The sequence below is a fragment of the Scyliorhinus torazame genome, chromosome 5 (assembly GCF_047496885.1).
Source record: "Scyliorhinus torazame isolate Kashiwa2021f chromosome 5, sScyTor2.1, whole genome shotgun sequence".
In the NCBI taxonomy this organism is placed as follows: domain Eukaryota; kingdom Metazoa; phylum Chordata; class Chondrichthyes; order Carcharhiniformes; family Scyliorhinidae; genus Scyliorhinus; species Scyliorhinus torazame.
In genome coordinates, this window is record NC_092711.1 from 246310224 (window position 1) to 246332427 (window position 22204).

At 44.7% G+C, this 22204-nt stretch overlaps 1 protein-coding gene and 3 non-coding genes across 4 annotated transcripts; all 4 read right to left on the bottom strand.

Annotated features, from left to right (window-relative positions):
- Nucleotides 1-252: 252 nt before the first annotated feature.
- Nucleotides 253-20125, bottom strand: dkc1 (dyskeratosis congenita 1, dyskerin). Its single transcript, XM_072505282.1, has 16 exons — nt 20022-20125; nt 18298-18350; nt 16068-16154; nt 15516-15607; nt 14942-15126; nt 14525-14589; nt 12175-12301; nt 11084-11214; nt 10222-10365; nt 9675-9795; nt 7045-7163; nt 6427-6530; nt 4785-4833; nt 3410-3550; nt 2565-2666; nt 253-1392 (listed from the first exon to the last, which is right to left on the bottom strand). The coding sequence occupies exons 1-16, from the start codon at nt 20035-20037 to the stop codon at nt 1330-1332; spliced, it is 1599 nt and encodes a 532-aa protein (XP_072361383.1). The 5' UTR covers nt 20038-20125; the 3' UTR covers nt 253-1329.
- Nucleotides 10434-10569, bottom strand: LOC140422863 (small nucleolar RNA SNORA36 family). The gene has a single exon (XR_011947641.1). It is a non-coding gene; the product is annotated as a small nucleolar RNA SNORA36 family (small nucleolar RNA).
- On the bottom strand, nt 11359-11434 carry LOC140422858 (small nucleolar RNA SNORD83). Its single transcript, XR_011947636.1, has one exon. It is a non-coding gene; the product is annotated as a small nucleolar RNA SNORD83 (small nucleolar RNA).
- On the bottom strand, nt 14032-14271 carry LOC140422867 (small nucleolar RNA SNORD17). Its single transcript, XR_011947644.1, has one exon. It is a non-coding gene; the product is annotated as a small nucleolar RNA SNORD17 (small nucleolar RNA).
- Nucleotides 20126-22204: the final 2079 nt, after the last annotated feature.

A 22204-nucleotide genomic window follows, 5' to 3' on the forward strand; every position in this document is an offset into this window, starting at 1 on the left:
TGCATGAAATATGAAAACAATTGGTGACATCTGTTAAGAATGCTTTCTATTCAAATTCAAAATTAGCCCACCTAACGATTTGCAAGTGTGCTGCTGTGGATCAAATATGGCATACTCCATTTGAAAGTATATATCCCTCAATTTCTAAACATGAAATAAAATATCCCTAAATCTGACTGAATGTAGCCAATATTCAGTAGCTCCACATTGGTCTACAAAAGATCCATTAAGTTGATTATTTTAAAAAACAAGTATAAAGAAACCATTTATTGTTTTTTAAAAAACCTGTTACAACAGTCAGACATATCTGTACAATTAAATGTGCACTAGGCTCAAAACTTTTTGAACCCAAGCCACAGCACATCTGATAAGGCAAAAATTTATTAAACTTAAAAAAAAAACGGCCGATTACCTTTATTACAATGTACATAATCAGTATGGTGGCATAAATCACCAATATAAAAATATTTAAAATATTCATATTGAAGTAACCTCCAAATTCATCCTATTAGAGGGAAGGAACTCTTGCTAAGATGGATGGAAGCAAAAAATCTTTCATTGTTCACTCTCCTGGTTAAATGTCCAACTCGGCTTTACAAGGGCAAGGAGGAGGTAGCAGCCCATTACATTCTTCAATGAGAAGTCAAGACGCATTAGAACTATGACAACAAATTAACACAAAACCCGGAAGGCAACACAGGCCATTTCAGAGCAACTATACCTGATCAGCAGACGTTTCAATTTTGAAACCTGGTCAATTTTGACATTCAGCCCACATGACATATTTTGCAACTAGGTTTTCAACCAAGTATGAAATGTTTATAACAAAGCAGTCACGTCAGAGCATTTACAGCCCTAGACTGCAACCTATTTCAGACATTAGGCAGATATTGCTGCATTATTGCAATACCACCACTACCATCAATTTTGTAAGTGCCCCTTGCACAAAGTGATCGGCATCAAACCCAAGAACAAATGAGGCAACGCTAATTTTAAACTAAGTACCAACAGCAGATGAAAGTGTGTGCAGGTTTCTTTGCCCTCATCGGAGCAATACATCTTTCCTGGAGGACAGCTATGAACATGATAAACATGACTGCAATTTATGTACATCCCCAGACTACTACCTTTACAACAGGATAGTGAACTGAATGTAGGAGTAAGAACCTGATTACAAGATTGCACACAAGTGTGAAAGTCATTCAAGCGCAACAACTTTGATGTCTGATCATTAGGTGGAAATTAAGGTGGTGCATTTTCATCAAGTTCTGTCCCAGGGTGAACATTCCTCCCCCCGTTTGCCAAAGATTGAGATGTTGAGGCAATCCATCATTTGCCTGTTTCAGCCTTTTCCTTTTTCTTCTTCTTCTTCTTCTTCAAGCTTTCAGTGTCCTGTGGAAGATCAATGGCATTAGCAAACAAAGAAACGGCTGTAAATATCAGTACATTATTAAGCAATGTAATTGCTGTATTCAAGTCCAAAACAGCCAAATGACCACGTGATCAGTCAGCAGCAGAGGCGCAAAGGCTGTAGCTGCCGATCGCAGGCAAAAGGTTTTCATGTGGCAGGAGAGCTTGTCACTGCTGAATTGATGAGCAAAACCCGTAACGGCCTCCCCGAACAGGCGCCGGAATGTGGCGACGAGGGGCTTTTCACAGTAACTTCATTTGAAGCCTACTTGTGACAATAAGCGATTTTCATTTTCAAAACCAGACTATTTGAGAAAGCAGCTGGATGAGCAACAAAAACCCCCTCAAAAGGTTAGAAACTAAAGTACACATATGGGTCCTACAGCATGACATACCAACATTTTTTAAAAATTGTCCACTAGGAATGTGGGAGGAGTCACAGGCTGCGCCAGCATTTATTGCCCATGAAGGGGGCTGTTAAGAGTCAATCATGTTGTGTGGATCTGGAGTGTGCTACATCAGATAAGGACAGCAGATTTCCTTCTCTAAAAGGACATTAGTGAATCAGGTAGGTGTTTCAGACAATGGTTTCATGGTCACCATTAGACTTATCGAATTCAAATTTAGCCATCTGGGGACGCTGGAGCATTGCTCGGAGTCTCTGGTTTATCATAGAATTTACAGTGCAGAAGGAGGCCCTACAGCCCATCAAGTCTGCACCGGCCCTTGGAAATAGCACCTCACTTAAGGCTACACCCATAACCCCCACCTAACATTTTAGACACCAAGGGCAATTTAGCATGGCCAATCCACCTAACCTGCACATCTTTGGACTGTGGGAGGAAACCCACGCAGTCACTGGGAGAACATGCAGACTCCGCACAGAGTGACCCAAGCCGGGAATTGAACCTGGGACCCTGGAGCTGTGCAGCAACTGTGCTACCATGCTGCCCCTTTACTGACCAGTGACAATACCACGATGCAATCACCTCCTCGTGTCAGTTTGATCTCCAACTCCAAAAGGAATAAAGCATTACTACAACTTAAATCGCCAGACAGGAAACCAAACACATTTCAGTTGTTTTGCAGTAATAAAAGGTGAACAAATCCACAAGTCTTTTCTTTATTTATTAATGGCTATTAACAGCACTTACCCCACTTGCAGATTCTCCCTTTTCAGTTTCTTTTTGCTTCTTCTTCTTCTCTTTCTTGGGCGTCACTGGGGTAGATTTTGGATCAACACTTCCAGTTTCCAACTGCACCAAGTAAAAGACCAATAAACGTAACTTGGAAGCCCTCAAGTGCACAAAATCACATAATTCTGGTTTGATATTACCCAATTTGAGAATTTACAGAAACCAAAATTGCTCTACTGAGAAGTGTAACAAAATTGCACACTTGGTTAAGAGAAATTTGCTGTCATACATCATTTTCTAAAACTGGACATTAGGAAAAGCACTGCAAAATACAATATGGTCTGGAAAAAAAATCCTGGCTCAAATTAGTCAAGATTAGCGAATTAATCAATTTCCACATATTTGAAGGAATTTGAAAAGCAAATTCTATCTACTTTAAAACTTCCAATAGGACTTTCCAAACCTGGATCTCCATCACCTAAAAGGACATGGACAGCAGATGCAAAGGAACACCACCCACCTGCAAACTCCTCTCCAAGCCGTAGGCCATCCTGACTTGGAACAATATAGCCATTCCTTCACTGTCACCGTGTCAATAAAAACTCCCTCCCTAACAGCACTGTGGTGCACCTACATTACATGACCTGCAGCGGTTCAAGGTGGTGACTTGCTTCCATCTTTGAGGGCAATTAAAGATGGCGATAAATACTGGCTTAGCTAGTGATACCCATAAGCAAATTTTAACTCAAGCTGGATTGGAAGAAAACAAGCCCCTGATCAGTTCCTACTTTCGTCTGTAAGCACCGACTGTATAGTATCCAAATTGGAACAGTGCCAACCAGCACCATACTACCAACACTTACGTCTGTCGCCAGCAATAACTTTTGCTTCTTTTCTTTCTTTTTCTTTTTGTCTTTCTTGCCCAGATCTGGTGCAGATTTTGGTGGTGTTGGGGTGGCTGGGACTACGGATTCATCACTCTCGCTTTCACTCTCTCGCTTTCTCTGAGAAGACACAAATTACATAATTGAGTGGAACCAGTACTACAACAAACACAACAGGTGCGACTGAACGGCCATACTGCGCCCGAAAAGCAGCACGTCGTAGCGCAGCATGGTCAATAAGAGCCAGGAGACCCCGCTCCCAGGAAGTACTGTACTTGCAACACCTCGCGAGACATTGCAATGTGAATCCTGCCCATTGTGGGCGGGATCGCTTTTAAAAAAAAGCAAAACTGCAAATTAAAGCGAGACAGCCAGTCTCACTTTATTGTGCAGATTCTTGAGGCATGGGATCAATCTCCCTCACCCTGGAGACCTCGGGCTAGCGCCGTTCAGTGCTGTCTTCACAAGCGGGACCAGGCGGAATGGCACTCGTGGGCGTCTCCCAGGTGCATGTCCTTTGGGCAGGGACGTACGTTGGCATTGCCAGTTGGCAGGAACATTGCTGGCATTTTTTGCACAGGTGCGGTCAAGCCGTGGATGGTGAGGGATGCAGGGGTCGGGACCACCCCCGTAATGCATTGGGGCAAGCAGAGCTCCTCAGTGTAAAAATTGAGGAGCCTCGGCCACGTATCCCCCGTTGAGGCCACTTATTGAACGCAAATCGCTTTTTATAGCCTATGGTCACACGGCTAAACGCGCTCGCTACGGGACTTTGTTCCCATTTAGTTAATTTGCGCCCATTACAAATCAGTATTAGGCCACCAACTATTCACATGAGTGTGTTCAACAGTCACCCGATGTTAAGTGATCACTTGATTGGATGCATGTAAATGTGGACAAGGTTCGATGTAAAACAAGAAAATTTAATGCTAGCGTCCTCCCCATCAGGGGCACACAAACCTGCAGATAGAAATAATCCAATGCTAGCAATGGCCTAGGAGAGGTGACCCGACAAGTGGCACAAAGAAGCTATAGGGAAGCTAATATGATCTGATTGGGCCAGTTTCTATCCCAATACATTGTCAGGGTATGTCAAATGCATAAATCATGACTCCAACAGCATAATTTGCATTTCTCTGGGGGCCACTGAGCAGTTGCATATAGTCAGTGTTTCCCCAGATTTACATCACATATCGATATCCACGTATCTCTCACACAATATTATGAATCAGAAAATAAATCGTACTTCAACTATCAATTTCGTTCAGAACAAACATAACAACTAAATTAATTAGCTCTATTGAGTCATTGGATTATCAATCAGCACAGCGAACCCCTACCTCTGGACACTTACTTTCACTGGTTTAACTTGTGTTGCATTGCCAGATGCTGCAGTTTCCAGACTAGAAAGAAACCAATTTGTACATTTCAGTGAACATTATTGAAAGAGGCATGCAAATTAGTTACCTCCAGAAAACACCAAAACCGGTGACTTACACACTCACTAAGCCAGAAAAAACTCACATCATTGCAATTCTTAGTCTGAACACGTTAGGATAATAATAATCTCTTATTGTCACAAGTAGGCTTCAATAAAGTTACTGTGAAAAGCCCCTAGTCACCACATTCCTACGCCTGTCCTGGAAGGCCAGTACGGGAATTGAACCCTCGCTGCTGCCTGGTTCTGCATTCCAAGTCAGCTGTTTAGCCCACTATACTAAACCAGCTGAACACCAACAGTTTGACAGAGTTAAAATGAAGATTAGATCATAGAAATGGGGGCAGCACGGTGGCGCAGTGGGTTAGCCCTGTTGCCTCACGGCGCTGAGGTCCCAGGTTCGATCCTGGCTCTGGGTCACTGCCCATGTGGAGTTTGCACATTCTCCCAGTGTTTGCGTGGGTTTCGCCCCCACAACCCAAAGATGTGCAGGTGGATTGGCCACGCTAAATTGCCCCTTAATTGGAAAAATGAATTGGGTACTCCAAAATTTATATATTTTTTTTAAAAAAATCATAGAATTTACAGTGCAGGAGGCCATTCGGCCCATCGAGTCTGCACCCTACCCAATGTCAACACCTCCACCGTATCCCCATCCACCACTGTGGGAGGAAAGCGGAGCACCCGGAGGAAACCCACGCAGACACGGGGAGGATGTGCAGACTCCGCAGACAGTGACCCAAACCGGAATCGAACCTGGGACCCTGGAGCTGTGAAGCAATTGTGCTATCCACAATGCTACCGTGCTGCCCATGCAATTCTAAATCCTCTTTCAGACTCTAAAAGCCACACCAGACTGGAAAGGGATAACTGTCTGCTATCAAAAAACTCAGTAGAAATTCAAAAACAGTCCATTTACCATTGTATGGTGACTTTGGATTTCAATCATGGATTAGTTGGCAACACTCTTGCATGCAAATCACAAGGATAGTTGGGTTCAAATCCAAATCATCTAGGATAACGGTATTGAGGACGTACCTCATCTGCTCCCTTAGGTGGATGCAAAAGATCCCAGGGAACAATTTCGAAAAAGAGTGGAAAATTCTCCATATCCTGGCCAATGTTATCCCTCAAACATTTTTAACAGCTTATCACGTCACTTGTCACATTGCTACTTGTGGAAGATTGTTGGGCATAAACATTTGCGTTGCTTTTCCCCCAATTACAATGCTGCAAAGAGTACACTTTGTTGGCTGTGAAGCACATTGGGACATCTGGACGTTGTGAAGGATACACATTTCTTTTGATAATTCAGTTCACACTGGTGAAGACCTAGTTAGGCAGTCCACATTAAGATCCACAACGTTAAGTTCAGTAGTATGCAGACCCATTTAAAATCAAGATCAAGTACAAAATATAGCTCCATTTTGTATATTAATGTGGACGGTGTGCCACCTAGTGGCACAATCAAGTCATACCAACATCTGCAGAAAAAAAGCTAGGTCAGAAATGTTATACAAAAAAATTCCCAATACAAAACTAAAAAAAAAATCCTTACTTGTAATCAACATAGTCCTTCTTCCACGATTCGGGAGTATTTTCACTTGGCTTGCCATGTTTATCTAACAAACCCTGCTTAATCATCATTTTCTTCTGACTTGCCTTGAAAATAAAATGCAAATTGTTGAGTACTTAATTATTTTACTCCCAGCATCAGCTACAGTGGATCTTGGCCAGAGACTTAAAACAAGCCCTTATACACTGGTCAAAATCTTTTGCATTTTCCCCATTTAACCCGAACCCTCAAGGACAGGAGACTCCATTCACCCCCGAGCATCAGGAACGTGTGCAGCGACTCAACAAACTGACATGTCATGCACGCTCAGTTGTTCAGCTAATATGCATACAAGCTCACCTATAAACTGTTAACATAATTCAACATTTCGAAGCAGTTCTTTTTTGCATCTCTTTTACTAGCCCCACGATTGACTGTTCAGCCATTTCGCCTCAGAAATCACAGCTCAAGTATGAGCAATTTGAATTTTAACAAACTGAATGTACTATCCACGAGTCAAGGCAAAAGCTGTATTTGCACAAAATGCTAAATATTCATTATCAACCTGCCTGTGGTTAGACTAACTGGAACTCATGCACCATGCAAACCATCTGAGCTTACCTTTGGTCCCAGACCCCACTTGCGTGGGTATGTGTCCCGTTCCATGATAACCCGCTTGATCTTTGCTACAATGCCATGGTCACAAGTCGATATCACTGCCGTCGTCATTAATGCAATTGCTGTCAAATAAAACAAAAGAAAAAAGTGTAATTATGAGGTTGCAAGCATCCTTTTCAAATGTACATAGTACTACGGTTCTTCCCTTAGCCCCGTGCCCTACAGAATCATGTCCCAAGAAAACTCAATTCTACAACAGATAACAGCATTAAAGGTGCATGTTAACTTCCCAAACATTAACTGGGGTAAGTCAGTGTGAAAGGTTTAGAAGGAGCAGAATTCTTAAAATGCATCCAGAATGTTTTAAACAGGTACATAGATGGACCTACAAGAGAGGGGGTAGTCCTGGACTTAATTTTAGGTAACAAAGCCAGGCAAGTAATTGAGGTATCAGCAGGAGTATTTTGCAGACAGTGATCATAACGTCATGAGATTCACGGTTATGGAAAAGGATGGGTCTGAAATCAAAGTTCTAAACTGGGAGAAGGCCAATTTTATTAAGATCAGGGGCGAAATTCTCCCCCAATGGCGCGATGTCCGCCGACTGGCGCCAATCAGACGGGCATCGCGCCGGCCCAAAGGTGCGGAATGCTCCGCATCTTTGGCGGCCTAGCCACAACATTGAGGGGCTAGGCCGACGCCGGAGGGATTTCCGCCCCGCCAGCTGGCGGAAATGGCGTTTGTTGCCCCGCCAGCTGGCACGGAAATGCGGCGCATGCGCGGGAGCGTCAGCGGCCACTGTCAGTTTCCCGGCGCATGCGCGGGAGCGTCAGTGGCCGGTCAGTTTCCCACGCATGTGCAGTGGGGAGAGTCTCTTCCGCCTCCGCCATGGTGGAGGCCGTAGCGGAGGCGGAAGGGAAAGAGTGCCCCCACGGCACAGGCCCGCCCGCGGATCGGTGGGCCCCGAACGCGGGCCAGGCCACCGCGGGGGTACCCCCGGGGTCAGATCGCCCCGCGCCCCCCCCCCCCCAGGACCCCGCCCATGCCGCCTGGTCCCGCCGGTAAATACCAGGTTTGATTTACGCCGGCGGGACAGGCAATTTCTGGGCGTGACTTCGGCCCATCCGGGCCGGAGATTCCAGCGGGGGGTCCCGCCAACCGACGCGGCCCGATTCCCGCCCCCGCCCAATCTCCGGTACCGGAGACTTCGGCGGGGGCGGCATTCACGGCGGCCTACGGCCATTCTCCGACCCGGCGGGGGGTCGGAGAATGACGCCCCAGATGTGAATTGGTCAAGAGTGGACTGTGAGTGGCAACGGTGTGGGGCACATTTAAGAAGGAAATGGGATAGAGTACATGTTCCAATAAAGAAAAAGTGTGGGCCCAACAAATGCAGTGCACCCTGGAAATCGAGGGCTGAAAAACAGAAGCCAGAGATTATAGAATGTGCAAGACGGAAATTAGGAGAACAAAAACGGAACAGGCACGAATACTAACAAGCAAAACAAAGGAAAATCCCAACTTGTTTTACAAGTACATTAATTTCTAAATTAATACGTTTTGTGCCAGTGTTCACGAGTGAGGGGGACAGTGTGAGTACAGAAATCAGGCAGAAGGATGGTGATGAACCTAAAGAAATTAGCATACAGGAGTTCCAGTCATCTGGCAGGAAGTAGAGGGTGATGGTCGAAGGGTGTTTTTCTGACTAGAAACCTGTGTTCACCTACAGGGATCAGTATTGGGGCCATTGCTGTTTGGGGTTTATACAAATAATTTAAACTTGAATGTAGAATGGCTGATCAGTAAGATTACGGACCATACGAAAATTGGTGGGTGGTAAATAGCGAGGAGGATAGCTTTAGATTACTGGAGGATATAGACGAGCTGGTCAGTCACAAATGGAATTCAATCTGGATAAGTGAGAGGTGATGCATGGTCAGGACAAGCGAGGCAAGAGAACACATGATGAGTTGAAGGACCCTGGAAAGCACCAAGGATCAGAGGATCCTTGGTGTGCATGTACACCGGTCCCTTAAGGTAGCAGGGCAGGTGGATAAAGTGGTTAAGAAGGCACATGGTATGCCTGCCTTTCTTAGCTGAGACATAGAGTTCACGAGCAGGGAGGCTATGCTAGAAATATATAAAATGTTGGTTAAGCCACAGCTAGAGTACCGGACAGACTGGTGTTGGTTTCCTTGGAGCAGAGGAAACAGAGGTGGGAAATGATTGAGATGAATAAAATTATGAGGGGGCTTGGATAAAGTAGACGGGAAGAAACTTTTCCCCATTATGGAGGGATCAATGACATGGGGAAATAGATTTAAGAGGTTTAAGGGGTTGCAAGGGAAAACTTTTCCACCAGAGGGTGGTAGGAGTCTGGAACTTACTGCCTGAAAAGGATGCTGGAGGCATTGTTGACCCTCGTAAAATGTAAAAAGTAGGGCTATGGGCAATTGCTCGAAAATGGGTAGAATATGTAGGTGATTGATTTTGACCGTGAGCAAGCGCAATTGGCCAAAGGGCAGTTTCTGTGCTGTAGACCTCTATGATTAGATTACCTTAAACTGGGCCACACAAAAAAATATCTCCCAACTGTCCCACAAATATTAATAGTTAATTCAAGGTTCGATTACCTAGACAAATTGCTTCTCCCTTTGTGGTGATGACAACGATCTCCTGGTTCACCTCAATTCCATCTTCATAACGGAGCAGCCCTGGGAGCATAATTTTGGCACCATAGCAAATAGCATTTACCTAACAGAACAAATCACTTAATGAGACAGAAGCAAGCAGTTCAGCAGGCTATAAGTTTTTGAAGAGTGTCACAGAAGCCCAATGGCTGTGCTTGCATACTTCAACAGTTCATAATTTTTAAATATATGCATACAGAAATGAATTACATATTAAAGAGCCCTACTTTCAGACCGCCAAAAAAATGACAGGTTTTGGAGGGTTGTCAACGTCGGTCATTACCAACACAACTTTCACCGCAACAAACAGCATTGTTCCATTCTGCCATCAGTAATTTTAATAAAGCTACATTGTGGGTATAAACATAAGCCAACATTCACTCAAATGGGGACACATCAGGATTATGAGCTCTGTAAAGAGTAAAGGTGGTTTAAAATGTTGGGCACAAACAACATTTTTGTTCACATATCCAGCATTTTCTCTACTTACTGCACTGTCCTTCATAACAAGTCGTTTGTGGGTTGCCATCAGTTTTTCAAGGGGGTAGATGACACGACGCAGATAGGTCTCATCCTTGTTGTGGTCATACTGCCACTGGGCATCCAACACATCATGCATTGTTACCATGTTATCCTGAAGTTACAAAGCAAAAGCTTTAACAATCAAGTTACCAGCACAAATATAAAACTATTTTAAAATATAACTGTCAGCCAGGAGTTTCTTGGTGGGGGTACATATTGCCACCAAGTGTATCAACCCCATTGCTTTTCACTTTCTCCAAAGTTCAATTACCAGCGCAGGAGGATCATAACCTGTACTGAACTCAACACTTTGGAATCAATACGATATCGAACAAGACAATAGGTGCAGTAGCCATTACCTTGCAGCAGTTTTTAGCATTCACTGGAGCATGCTATCCATAGCAGGTTAATCAAACGATAACGCGGAAATATTGTGTTAACCTAACGGCAACCAGAAAATGGGCTCTGACAAAAACTTTACAGAATATACAGTGCAGGAGGCCATTCGGACAATCAAGTCTGCACTGGCCTCGGGAAGCGAACCCTACTTAAGCTCCCTCTTCCACCCTATCCCCACCTAACCTTTTGGACACTAAAGGGCAATTTAGCATGGCCAATCCACATAGAGTTGCACCGGCCCTTGGAAAGAGCCCACACTACACCCTATCCCTGCAACCTAACCTAACCATTTGGACACCAAGGGGCAATTTAGCATGGCCAATCCACCTAACCTGCACATCTTTGGACTGTGGGAGGAAACCGGAGCACTAACCACTGTGCCACCCTTCCTCATGCTAAATTAATACGATTTAATAGAGGGGGTTTCCTACCTTTTCACCATTCACACCAGATCGCACCCGTCTTAGCTCCTGCATCTGACCTCCAACTCCAAGCAACAGACCAATATGCACACAAAGTGTTCGGATATATGTTCCTGCTTCACAACTCACCCAAAAGATTCCTGGACATGGACGCAAAAGTGTTATATAGACACTTCAGTGTACAGTAAGGCAGTTAACTGGTTTAAACGAGAAAATAGCCACTCTTTGCCATAAAGTACATGAAGGAGATTTGTACAATACTTATTAAACAAGCCAGGGTGCACAGCCATCAGTCAAGGGTGATAGGTAGAAGTCATCTTGGCACAGTGTGCTAATGTCATCTATTCAACATCATGTGGCTGGAAAGCAGCTTGGCAAGTGTGAAAAGGACAGTTCATTGTAAGATTCCCTTCGACTATGTTTTCAACTATACATCACCTTTCAGCTGACAGTTGATCAGCTTTTGCTCATCTCCAAACTATTCAGTTGCTACATTTTATGTAACAATACCTGACTCCACTAATTTTTTGCTAAAATCCTGATCCATGCTTTTGATCCTTCTAGACCTAACTATTCAAGTACTGTTCTGGATAATCCCTCATCTTCCACTATGAACTTGCGCACATCCAAAACTATGTTTTATTCACCCACTACCAGTGCGCAATGATTTATTAGAGCCTCTGGTCGGCGACATTTTCACTTTCTTTACAAATCTGTGGTCATAGACTGGCCTCACCGCTCCCTATCTCTGCATAAACACTTCCAGCCCTACAACACCATAACCACCCCCTCAGCCAATGATCTCCGTTGTCCTTCAATTTTGATCTCTGAAGCACCCTCAACTTTAATTGTCTCAGTAATTGAAGCTCCATAGGTCATAAGTGCAGGAATTACTTATCTATAAATATCTCTCTCTCCTCCTTCAAATGCTTAAAAATGACCTCTGACACAAGATATTGGCCACCCATCCTAATATTGCATGTTTCCCTGTGCCAAATTCTGTTTGATAACATTCCCCTGAAGCACACCAGGACATTTTGTTATATTAAAAGGTTCTATTTAAATTAGGTGTTGTTGGAATTACAGAAAATAAAACTCACCTAACCGTCTCTCTGGATCATACTCAATTAGTTTACTATCGTAGATGGTCCGGACTCTTAACTGTCTCTTGACGGCAGCAATCAGAGGTGGTCTTTGGAATAAGGCTCCAGTCAGCATTTCCATGCCCTGAGTGAGAAATATAAACTTAGGGTTATAGAACCACAGGAGTAGGCCATTCGGCCCCTTGAGCCTGCTCCACCATTAATGATCAGGGGTGGCCATCAAACTCAATAGCCTGACCCTGCTTTCACCCTCATAAGCCCCCTTACTCCCTTCTTAAAAACGTACCATTTTTTCTCTCAAATGTTTTCTGTGCTCGAGAATTCTCTGGGTGAAGATTCATCTCAATCCTAAAAGATGTACCGTGTATCCTGAGACTACAACCCCCGTTCTGGACAATCCACCATCGGAAACATCCTTCCTGCATCCACCCGGTCTAACCCTGGTAGAACTTTATTAGGTTTCTATGAGATTCCCCCCCACTTCTTCTGAACTCCAGCAAATATAACCCTGACCAGCTCAATCTATCCTCGCAGGTCAGCCCTGCCATCCTAGGAGTCAGTCCGGTAAACCTTTGTTGCTCTCTCTCTCTCTCTCTCGAGCAAGAACATCCTTCCTCAGATAAATAGACCAAAACTGTACACAATATTCCAGGTGTGGCCTCACCAAGACTCTGTACAATTGCAGGAAGACATCCCTGCTCCAGTACTCAATTCTCTTGCTATGCAGGCCAACATACCCTTTTGCCTTTCCCCCCCACCTTCTGCACCTGCATGCTTAGTTTCAGCAACTGGTGTAAGAGGACACCCAGGTCTCGTTGCACATTGCCCTCCCTTAATTTATAGCCATTTCGAAAATAACCTGGCCTCTTCTTTTCACTACCAAAGTGGATAACCTCGCATTTATCCAAATTATACTGAATCTACCCACTCATTCAACTTGTTCACATCACTCAGGCATCTCCTCACAGCTCACTTTCCCACCCAGCTTTGTGCCTTCTACAAACTTGGGAGGTATATTTAGTTTCCTCAAATAATTTAATATATATTTTGAATATCTGGGGTCTTAACCTCAAGGTACCCCACTAGTCATTGTCTTGCCACTTGGAAATGACCCATTTATTCCTACTCTTTGTTTCCTGTCTGCCAATCAGTTCTATACATCCCAATACAACACTACCAATTCCACACTACTTGCTAATCTCTATGTATTCTTTATTGAAAGCCTCCTGAAAGTCCAAATAAATCATATCCACTGGCTCCCACTCATCAACTCTATTAGTTACATCCTCAAAGAATTACAGTAGATTTGTCAAGCATAATTTCTCCTTCATAAATCCATGTTGACTTGTCTAATTCTACCAGTTTTCCCCAAGTACTCTGCCATAAAAATCTTTGATAAGATTTTTCCTGACGTCAGGCTGACTGGTCTAGAATTCCTTCTCTCTACTTCCCTTTTAAATAGTGGGGTTACATTAGCTACTCTTCAATCTGGTCAAACTGTTCCAGAGTCTATGCTCTTCGAAGATGACCATCAATGTAGCCACTATTTCTCAGGCCACTTCCTTAAATACGCTCGGGTTTAGATTATCACGCCCTGGGGATTGATTAGCCTTCAATCTCATCAATTTCCCAACACTATTCCTCTACTAATGAATATATAATGCAGTGGGCTGAATATAAAAATACCTAAACCATAGTTAAATTTGGTTATTCATAACGTGGAATTAATCTTTGAATTTTCCACACAACTCCTAATTACACCCCGAAATCACAATCTATTCACAATCACCGTAAATTTCAATCAAAAAGCACCCCCTATATAAGAGTTATGACTAATTAGGACTATTTATGTACGTGATCAGACTGCATCATTCATCTTCGTAAAGTTGGATCCCAGAAAGGTCCCAACTCTGCCAAACCATCTCATATCCACATACACCCAATCAGGGACCAACAACTTCTCAGCAGAACGCCAGTAAGTCATATGGTACAAGATGAATGTAATTCACCCAGAGCTTAAAATAAGACTCAGCGTGCTGTGGAAGAAGTGGCTAGCGGCACTCGGCGAATGGATAAACTTATTCATCATTTCACGCACAGTATTAACCACTTATAGATATAGCAAGGAGAGACAAGATCTTTAATTGCACATCTGGGTTAGCATAAAGACAACACAAACTAAATAATTTGGACACCTCACCCTGATTATGCTTTGCATCCTAGATGAATCAATGAATGGGAAACTCCCAGACATTTGATTCTAGAGTCCTGCAGAATCTTTGACAAAGCATCAGGAAGATTTCTAACTGGGAATGAACCTAAGACAAAACGAAACAGACTTACTTACCCGGCTAAGCTGAAGTTCACTTTCAATAGCATTGTGCAGCCGAACAATTCCCACGTACTCTTTGCCTACAATTAACAGCACAAGAGTCGTCAGGAGAGGCCACGTCAGTTACTGTATCACAGAATGTGAAATTAACTAGCCTCAAATGGAAACTCTTGCTTACAAGATCAGCTCTACATGCTAGGACATCGCCGTACTGATGGGTTACTAATGACACTTAGTTAAAAAATATCTACAAGTCACTAAAATCCTAGCTACGCCAAGCCAAAGTAGTTTACTGCATTTCGAATTGGTACAAATGAAAAAATTAGTGATCCTACACACAGATCAAAGTGAATGCAGCACGCCATGGAATTTTATTAAAATGTTGCTGGAACACACTGCCAACAAACCGAGCTAACGAAGGAAACCACTTACCAGCACTCTGCTGGGATTTGACCAGTCGTGTTGCTCGCTCTATACAAACAATTAGACACCCTGTTACTTTAGGATCTAGTGTTCCACTGTGACCAGTCTTTTCCACCCGTAGAATCCTGCGTATCCATGCCACCACTTCGTGCGAGGATGGGTTTGCAGGCTTATCAAGGTTAATGAATCCTGACCTGCCAAAACATAGTCCTGAATCAATATACCTTTTAGTTGCCATGATACAATTATTTTCCGTTCCTGTGCTCCCAATTCCTGGTACAGGTTGAAAATCCCTTATCCGAAATGCTTGGGGCCAAGCGTGCATCGGATTTTGGAACATACGGAGTATGTGCAGCACGCGTTGGGAACTGCGCATCACCTTGGAGCCTCAAGGGATTTTCCACTTGTGACATCACATCGGCGCTAAAACAAAAGTGAGAATTTGGGAATTTTTCGGTTAAGGGATGTTCAACCTGTAATAATTTAACGTTTCCTGTCTCCTCCCCACCATCGATGGCAGCATTTCATGTACACATAGGACAGCTATGACTTAACAATGTTTCGCCTTGTGTTGTAAACGTACCTTACGTAGTCAGCAATTTCCCTCTTGAGAGGTGAGCAACCAGTCGGAATTGGCGTGTAATGTGTTGTTCGTACATTGAGTTTGTCAAAATTCTGTCAAAGAAAAGAACATATACATAGCATCAGTCATGTCCTTAGGCTTCACTTTGCTGATGAACACTGCGGCCAATAACACAAAGGTCCTACAAGCAGCAATGAGACTTGATCTCATCTTTCAATGGCATTACTGAAGATCTCTCAATGCCAATCTTGATAACCAGCAGAACTAGTACATTCTTCAAGCAGTGTTGTGGGACATTTGAGCAGGAAGACTTGGTTTAACTATATAAACATCTGGCACAGCATTTCTTCAGTACACCATCCAAATGCAAGGCTAGATTACATGCTTGGCTGAAGTGAGCTTAAGCCCAATGACCTTTCACATCAGAGGTGAGACAACATCAGCATTTTCTCAAAGCAGGACACAAATGTAAACTGAGTATAAACAGATGCATGCTTAATTCCACAATTTGCAACTGGACATTTATAGAACTGTACATTTGAATGAGAGTACCTTCAGCAACAAAGGCCAATGCGAAGTGTCTAATTTTGCTGGCTTTGCCTCTGGTTCAATTAGAAAGTTTGTCAACTGCTGGATGCTCTGGAAGTATAAGAAACAACAGACCTAAGATCTATTTGCACATTATATGTAAACACAGTATACTAGATTTATGCTCAAAAACCTGACTGCCTCAGAGGCCAGCAACTTTCTTCATCAAATCCATTATGCCAGACAGGCCCTAGTTTATTGATATAAAGCAGAAAATCCTGGAAATCAGTTCAGGTCAAGGCCTCATCATTTGACTTGAGACTTGGCACTCCTGCATGTTGCGTTCAGGCAGTTGTTATGTAGCCATCCATACCTCATCTGGGTACATTGTTTACTATATCCATCTATTTGGCTTTGATACCATGAAAGAAACATTTGTTCTTTATAGTCTTGCCTGTCCTCCAGCTTATCATAAATCTTCCTCCCCCTTTCATCTGGACCATTTCTATCTCTCCTCAGTTCTGACTAAGTTTTGCAAGCTGCAATGAGCAAAAAGCATTGATTATAATTATTTGTTTTTTTCGTATTTCATTGCAAACCTTACGTGGCTAAAGCACGCATTTACAATTGTTTAGATATTGTGGTTCAGGCAGTTATGTTCTCTCTGCCGTTATGTTCTCTCTGCCTATTCCAGGTTCTTCTCCAATCTTATTCCGTGACTTGCCCCGTTGCTCCCCATCACTTTATTGGCTATGAACATGTCTTGAAACAAGCCTTCTTCCGACCCACAGATGGCAAACTTTATCTTTTCAAGCCTGAGAAACCCGGACAGCCAGTCTGCAGCTTTGGGTGGTGCTGCCGATCGCCAGCCTAGCAGTAATCTCCTGCGGGCGATCAGGTAGGTAACAGTTAGGGCGCCAGCCCCCCCTCCCCATGAAGATGCCCCAAACAGCACCACGAGTGAGCACGGCTCCACCCTCACTGCCACAACCCTGGACATGGCCTCAAAGAAGGACGTCCAGTACCCAACAAGACCAGAACACGAGTGTGGTTGGCTGGGCCTCCCTGGCGCCGTTCACATTTGTTCTCCACCTCTGGGAAGAACCTGTTTAGGCGTGCCCTGTGCAACACCTTTAGCTGCGTTAGACTCAGCCCTGCGCATGTGGAGGTGACGTTTGCCCCGTGCAGTGCTTCTATCCAGACCCCCCCCCCCCCCCCCCCCCCATTTAGTTCTTCCTCCTACTTTTTCCTCACGCAGGAGTGAGCATATCACTTCTAACAGTTGTCCGCAGTTCCCCTCCCTGCGTGCACCTGGCCAGGGGGTGGTTGTGCGGTTGTGGCTAGCCCTCAGAGGGTCGCCCCTGCACAGGAACTCTCCTCCCCACTCCACTCTATTTCTTGACTCATTCCTGTACTTTTGCGGCACTGGCGGTCCAGTGATACAACTGGAGGCTTGGGAAGGCCCAGCCTTCCACATGTCTCCCCCTTTGTAGGACCATCTTCCTAATCCGCCTCCCCCCCTCGGCAAATAAAATGCCACAATCAGCTGATCTGCTATGTTGAAAAAGGTCATGGGAATGTTGATCTGGAGGGCCCTGAACAGGAAGACGAACCTGGGCACCATATTCATCTTGATCATCGGCACTCTTCCTGCAAGGGGGGAGTGGGAGCGAGCTCCAACTCTACACACCCTTTTTAACTTCCTCCACCAGGCACGAGTGGATCTGTGTCCTGTCATGGGCTATTTGAATCACCAGGTAGCGGAATTTGGACTGGGCCAGTTTGCATGGTAGTCCCCCCACCCCAGCTCTGCTCCTCCCACTAAGTTCATAACCTGCAAAGGCCCCGAGTTTAATTATTCCTTCCATGCTGGCCATGAGGTTGGAGGTGTAGAGGAGCAGGTCATCTGCATAGACTGAGACTCTATGCTCTGTCTCCCCTTTGAATACCTCTTCACCCCTTCGCTGCTCTGAGTGATAGTCGATTGCTCGACTGCCGTGGTAAACAGCAGCAAAAACAGCAGGTATCCATGCAGCCAGAAATATTCAGACCTGGTGGTTTGCCGCATGCTGCCCATGGGAACGGTTCACTCAGTTGGTGAACCCTGGCCTTCTGCGTGGTTCAGATTCTACGATAGTTCTTTCCCTTGTATGCAGTTGTAGCCTTGGCACAGCAAAGCAAGACGGTGGACATTTCAAAACTATTAAACTGCACACGGTTCTCAGAAGATATCAGAAAGGAGTTGAATACTTACCCCAATATTTTCCCCACTTTTCTTCCTTTGCTTCTTTTGTTTCTTAGCAGATGCTGCAAAAGGCAAACAAAGTCTATTAGAATTTCTACACTTCAAGGAGTTTAAATACTTTACTGGATGCACCCAAGGCGGTATGGTGGCAGCGATTAGCACTGCTACCTCACAACGCTGAGGACCCGGGTTCGATCCCAGCCCTGGATCACTATCCGTTTGTAGTTTGCATGTTCTCCTCGTGTCTGCATGGGCCCACCCCCAGATGGGCAGGGAATAATAATCGCTTATTGTCACAAGTAGGTTTCAATGAAGCCCCTAGTCGCCACATTCCGCCGCCTGTTCGGGGAGGCCTGTACAGGAATTGAACCCGTGCTGCTGGCCTTGTTCTGCATTACAAGCCAGCTGTTTAGCCCACTGTGCTAAACCAGCCCCTTTATAAGAGCTGGGGGCAAGTAGACTGGCCACGCTAAATTGCCCCTCAGTTGGGAAAAAAATTTGGTGCTCTTAAACTCCTTTAAAAAAATTATTGAACGCACCGGACTTTTGGAACATTTCAACACAGTAACTATTGAATGCGTGCAGCTTAGTTAACTGAAACTTTTAGTTGATACCAAGCAATACACTGAACTCCTCTACGCCTTTAAAAGTGAAATTCCTGCATTTCTGAAATTTAATAATCTGTTCCTCACAATGCAGAACCGAAAAAATGCTTTTGTGCAGACTTAACTTACTGAGACATCCAACCGGGAAGAAAGGTACCAATCGTGGCCACATTATTTTGTATATTGTGTGTGGGGACTTAAAAAAAAAAGTAGTGTTCCCAATTAATTTTTTCCAATTAAAGGGGCAATTTAACGTGGCCAATCCACCTAACCCGCACATCTTTGAGTCGTGGGGGCAAAACCCACACAAACACGGGGAGAATGTGCAAACTCCACAGTGACCCAGAGCCGGGATCGAACCTGGGACCTCGGCGCCGTGAGGCTGCAGGGCTAACACACTGCGCCACCATGCTGCCCGCAGATGGGGACTTAACTAAAGCCAGCCAAATAAAGGTTGTTGGTCAGCACTACACATATGATTACTCGCCTGGATTTAAATGAAACGATATCAACTCTCAATGTCCAGTTATCAAGTTACGTATATTTAGAAGCTAACGTCCCTAAACCCGTAATACAGACACGTATACAATGTGATGCGGGAAATACGGTTTAAATTTTTCTTTTACTAGCGACGATATTATGTTATGGTCTGAAATCGTACGGTACTAAATCCTGCACCACTGCAAATGCGGGAATGCAAAAGATAGCGGCAACCTGATAAGTTGTTAAAGAAGTTTGCAGTTGGAAACAAGTCACAGCAAATTGGGCAGCCAGGCCCGGGCGCACCGCCGCCATGCGGTCCTGCCACGTGCTCAGGCTCGGGCCCCGGTCCCCAACGCCATCCGAAGCCGGTAGATGCTAACAACCAGGGGGCCGCCGGGAGATGCTAACAACCAGGGGGCCGCCGGCATCTGGAGGCAGAGAGCGGCGCGGGCACAGACCGCGTGAAAAGCGCCCTAGGCCCGCAATCTCCCGCTCTCACTCCTCCCTACAAGTCCCAGGCTACGAACGCTACAGTCGCGCTGCCCGGTCTTCTCCCCCGTCTTGCGCTACTGCCTTCCCCTTCCTTCTTGCGCTACTGCAAATGCCGATGGCTCCAGGCTCCCACATCCTCCCCTCGGCCTTTACCGTCACCATCCGCCATCTTCTCGCTCCCCTCGCCAAATGATCGAGCCGCGGCTCCGCTCCGCGCATGTGAATTACTGTCCCGCCCCACAATGCCTCGCTTCGCGCATGTCAATCACTATGCCAGGTTGGAGGTAGTCTGCGCATGCCCGGCTGCTGGAGGGGCAAATACAATGACAGAAAGCAAAATATAATCGTCAGGTCGGCCAGTTTCAGGACACCTTTGAGGCTGATGACCTTTTGTTAGAATTGGTAAAAGTTGGGATGTATAAAAATATAGGCAAAGGCAGAAGGGCAAGAAAGAATTCAAAAAATCTGTGATCTGGTGGAAGACATGAGAGATTAAATGAGAAGGGAACCAGAGATGGTAATGGATGGGAAAATGCATTAGAAGGTAGAACTGCACCGCAAATGGATAGCCTTCAAAGAACTATTACACAGCGTACAGCACCTATACATTCCTCCAGGGTGCAAAACAAACCGTTCAACCGTGACGAACAAAGAAAGTTAGGGATTATATAAGATTAAAGATAAAGCCAGAAATAGTAGTTAACCTGAGGATTGGGAGGTTTAAAATTCAGCAAAGCGAGGCCCAGAAACTGATAAAGGGAGAGCAGAATGTTAACACAATCTAGCAAAAAAAAATTAAAACGATCTGTAAATGGGTCTATAGATATATGAAACGGAAATCAAAGAGAAAATGCTGTAAAATCTCAGCAGGTATGGCAGCATCTGGAGGGAGAGAAAAGACCTCACGCTTCGAGTCCAGATGACCTTGGACTGGAAACGTTAACTCTTTTCTCTCCCTACAGATGCTGCCAGACCTGCTGAGATTTTACAGCATTTTCTCTTGCAGTAATCTGCTTTTATTTTATGAAAAGGAAGTGTTTGTCTAAGGCAGATGTGGGTCCATTAATAATAATCTTTATTCCCTGGTGATTTAGTGGTTAGGATTTGGCACTTTCACCACCGTCGCCTGGGTTCGATTCCTGGTCAGGGAATTGTTCTTATGGGCAGCACGGTAGCACGGGTCCCAGGTCGATTCCCGGCTTCGGTCACTGTATGGAGTCTGCAGGTTCTCCCAGTGTTTGCGTAGGTTTCCACCGGGTGCTCCGGTTTCCTCCCACAAGTCCTGAAAGACGTGCTGTTAAGTAATTTGGACATTTGGAATTCTCCCTCTGTGTACCCAAACAGGCGCCGGAATGTGGTGACTAGGGGCTTTTCACAGTAACTTCATTGCAGTGTCACAAGTAGGCTTACATAACATTGTAATGAAGTTACTATGAAAACCCCCTAGTCGCCACACTCCGGCATCTGTTCGGGTACACTGAGGGAGAATTTAGAATGTACAAGTCACCTAACAAGGATGTTTTTCGGGTCAGAATTCATGATGGGGAATAGAGAAATGTCAGAAAAGTTAATTGATTACTTTGTGTCTATTTTCACTAAGGAAGAGAATCTCCCAGATATAAAGATCCAAGGGACGAGGGAGAATGTGGAGTTGAAGGAAATTAGTATCAGTAAGAAGGTTGTATTGGAGAAATGGGGACTGAAAGATATTATGCATCCCAGTGTTAAAAGAGGTTGCTATAAAATAGTGGATGCATTGGTGATTATCTTCCAAAATTCTATAGATTCTGGAATGGTTCCAGAAGATTGGATGTAGCAAATGCCACCCCATTATTTAAGAAGGGGAGAAGAAACAGGGAAGTACAAATCTGTTAGCCTTACATTAGTGAGGAAAAATCCTATAATCTATTATAAAGGATGTGATAAATAGACACTTGGACAACCACAACCTGATTGGACAGAGTCAGCATGGATTTAAGAATGGGAATTCCAGAGGGGCAGTGTACGAGTATGGGAGAATGAGTAGGATTCTGGTCCACCAATTTAGGAAGCAGTGAAGGCGGTTCGGTTGGAAGGGTGAAGGGCAAGATGGGAAGATTGGTGCTGGACCTGGTAGGGGTGAATGGGATATTTCAGGGGTTTTATAAGAGGCTATATGAATCTGAGCCCCATTTCAGGGGTTTTATAAGAGACTATATGAATCTGAGCCCCGGGAGGTGGTGGTTGGGGGGGGGGGGAGATACAGCGGTTCTTGGATGGGTAGGAGTTTCCCCAAGGTGGAGGAGGAACTGGTGGAGGGGCTAGGGGCTCTAATTGGGCTGGTGGAAGCAATGGAG

What these genes read in the sequence shown, in the direction of transcription:
- dkc1 (XM_072505282.1), bottom strand. An exon ending in CAAATCCCAGCAGAGTGCTG is followed by an intron (nt 14,590 to 14,941) that starts GTAAGTGGTTTC and finishes TGTTAATTGTAG; the next exon opens with GCAAAGAGTACGTGGGAATT. An exon ending in TGATCCAGAGAGACGGTTAG is followed by an intron (nt 11,215 to 12,174) that starts GTGAGTTTTATT and finishes GTCCATGTCCAG; the next exon opens with GAATCTTTTGGGTGAGTTGT.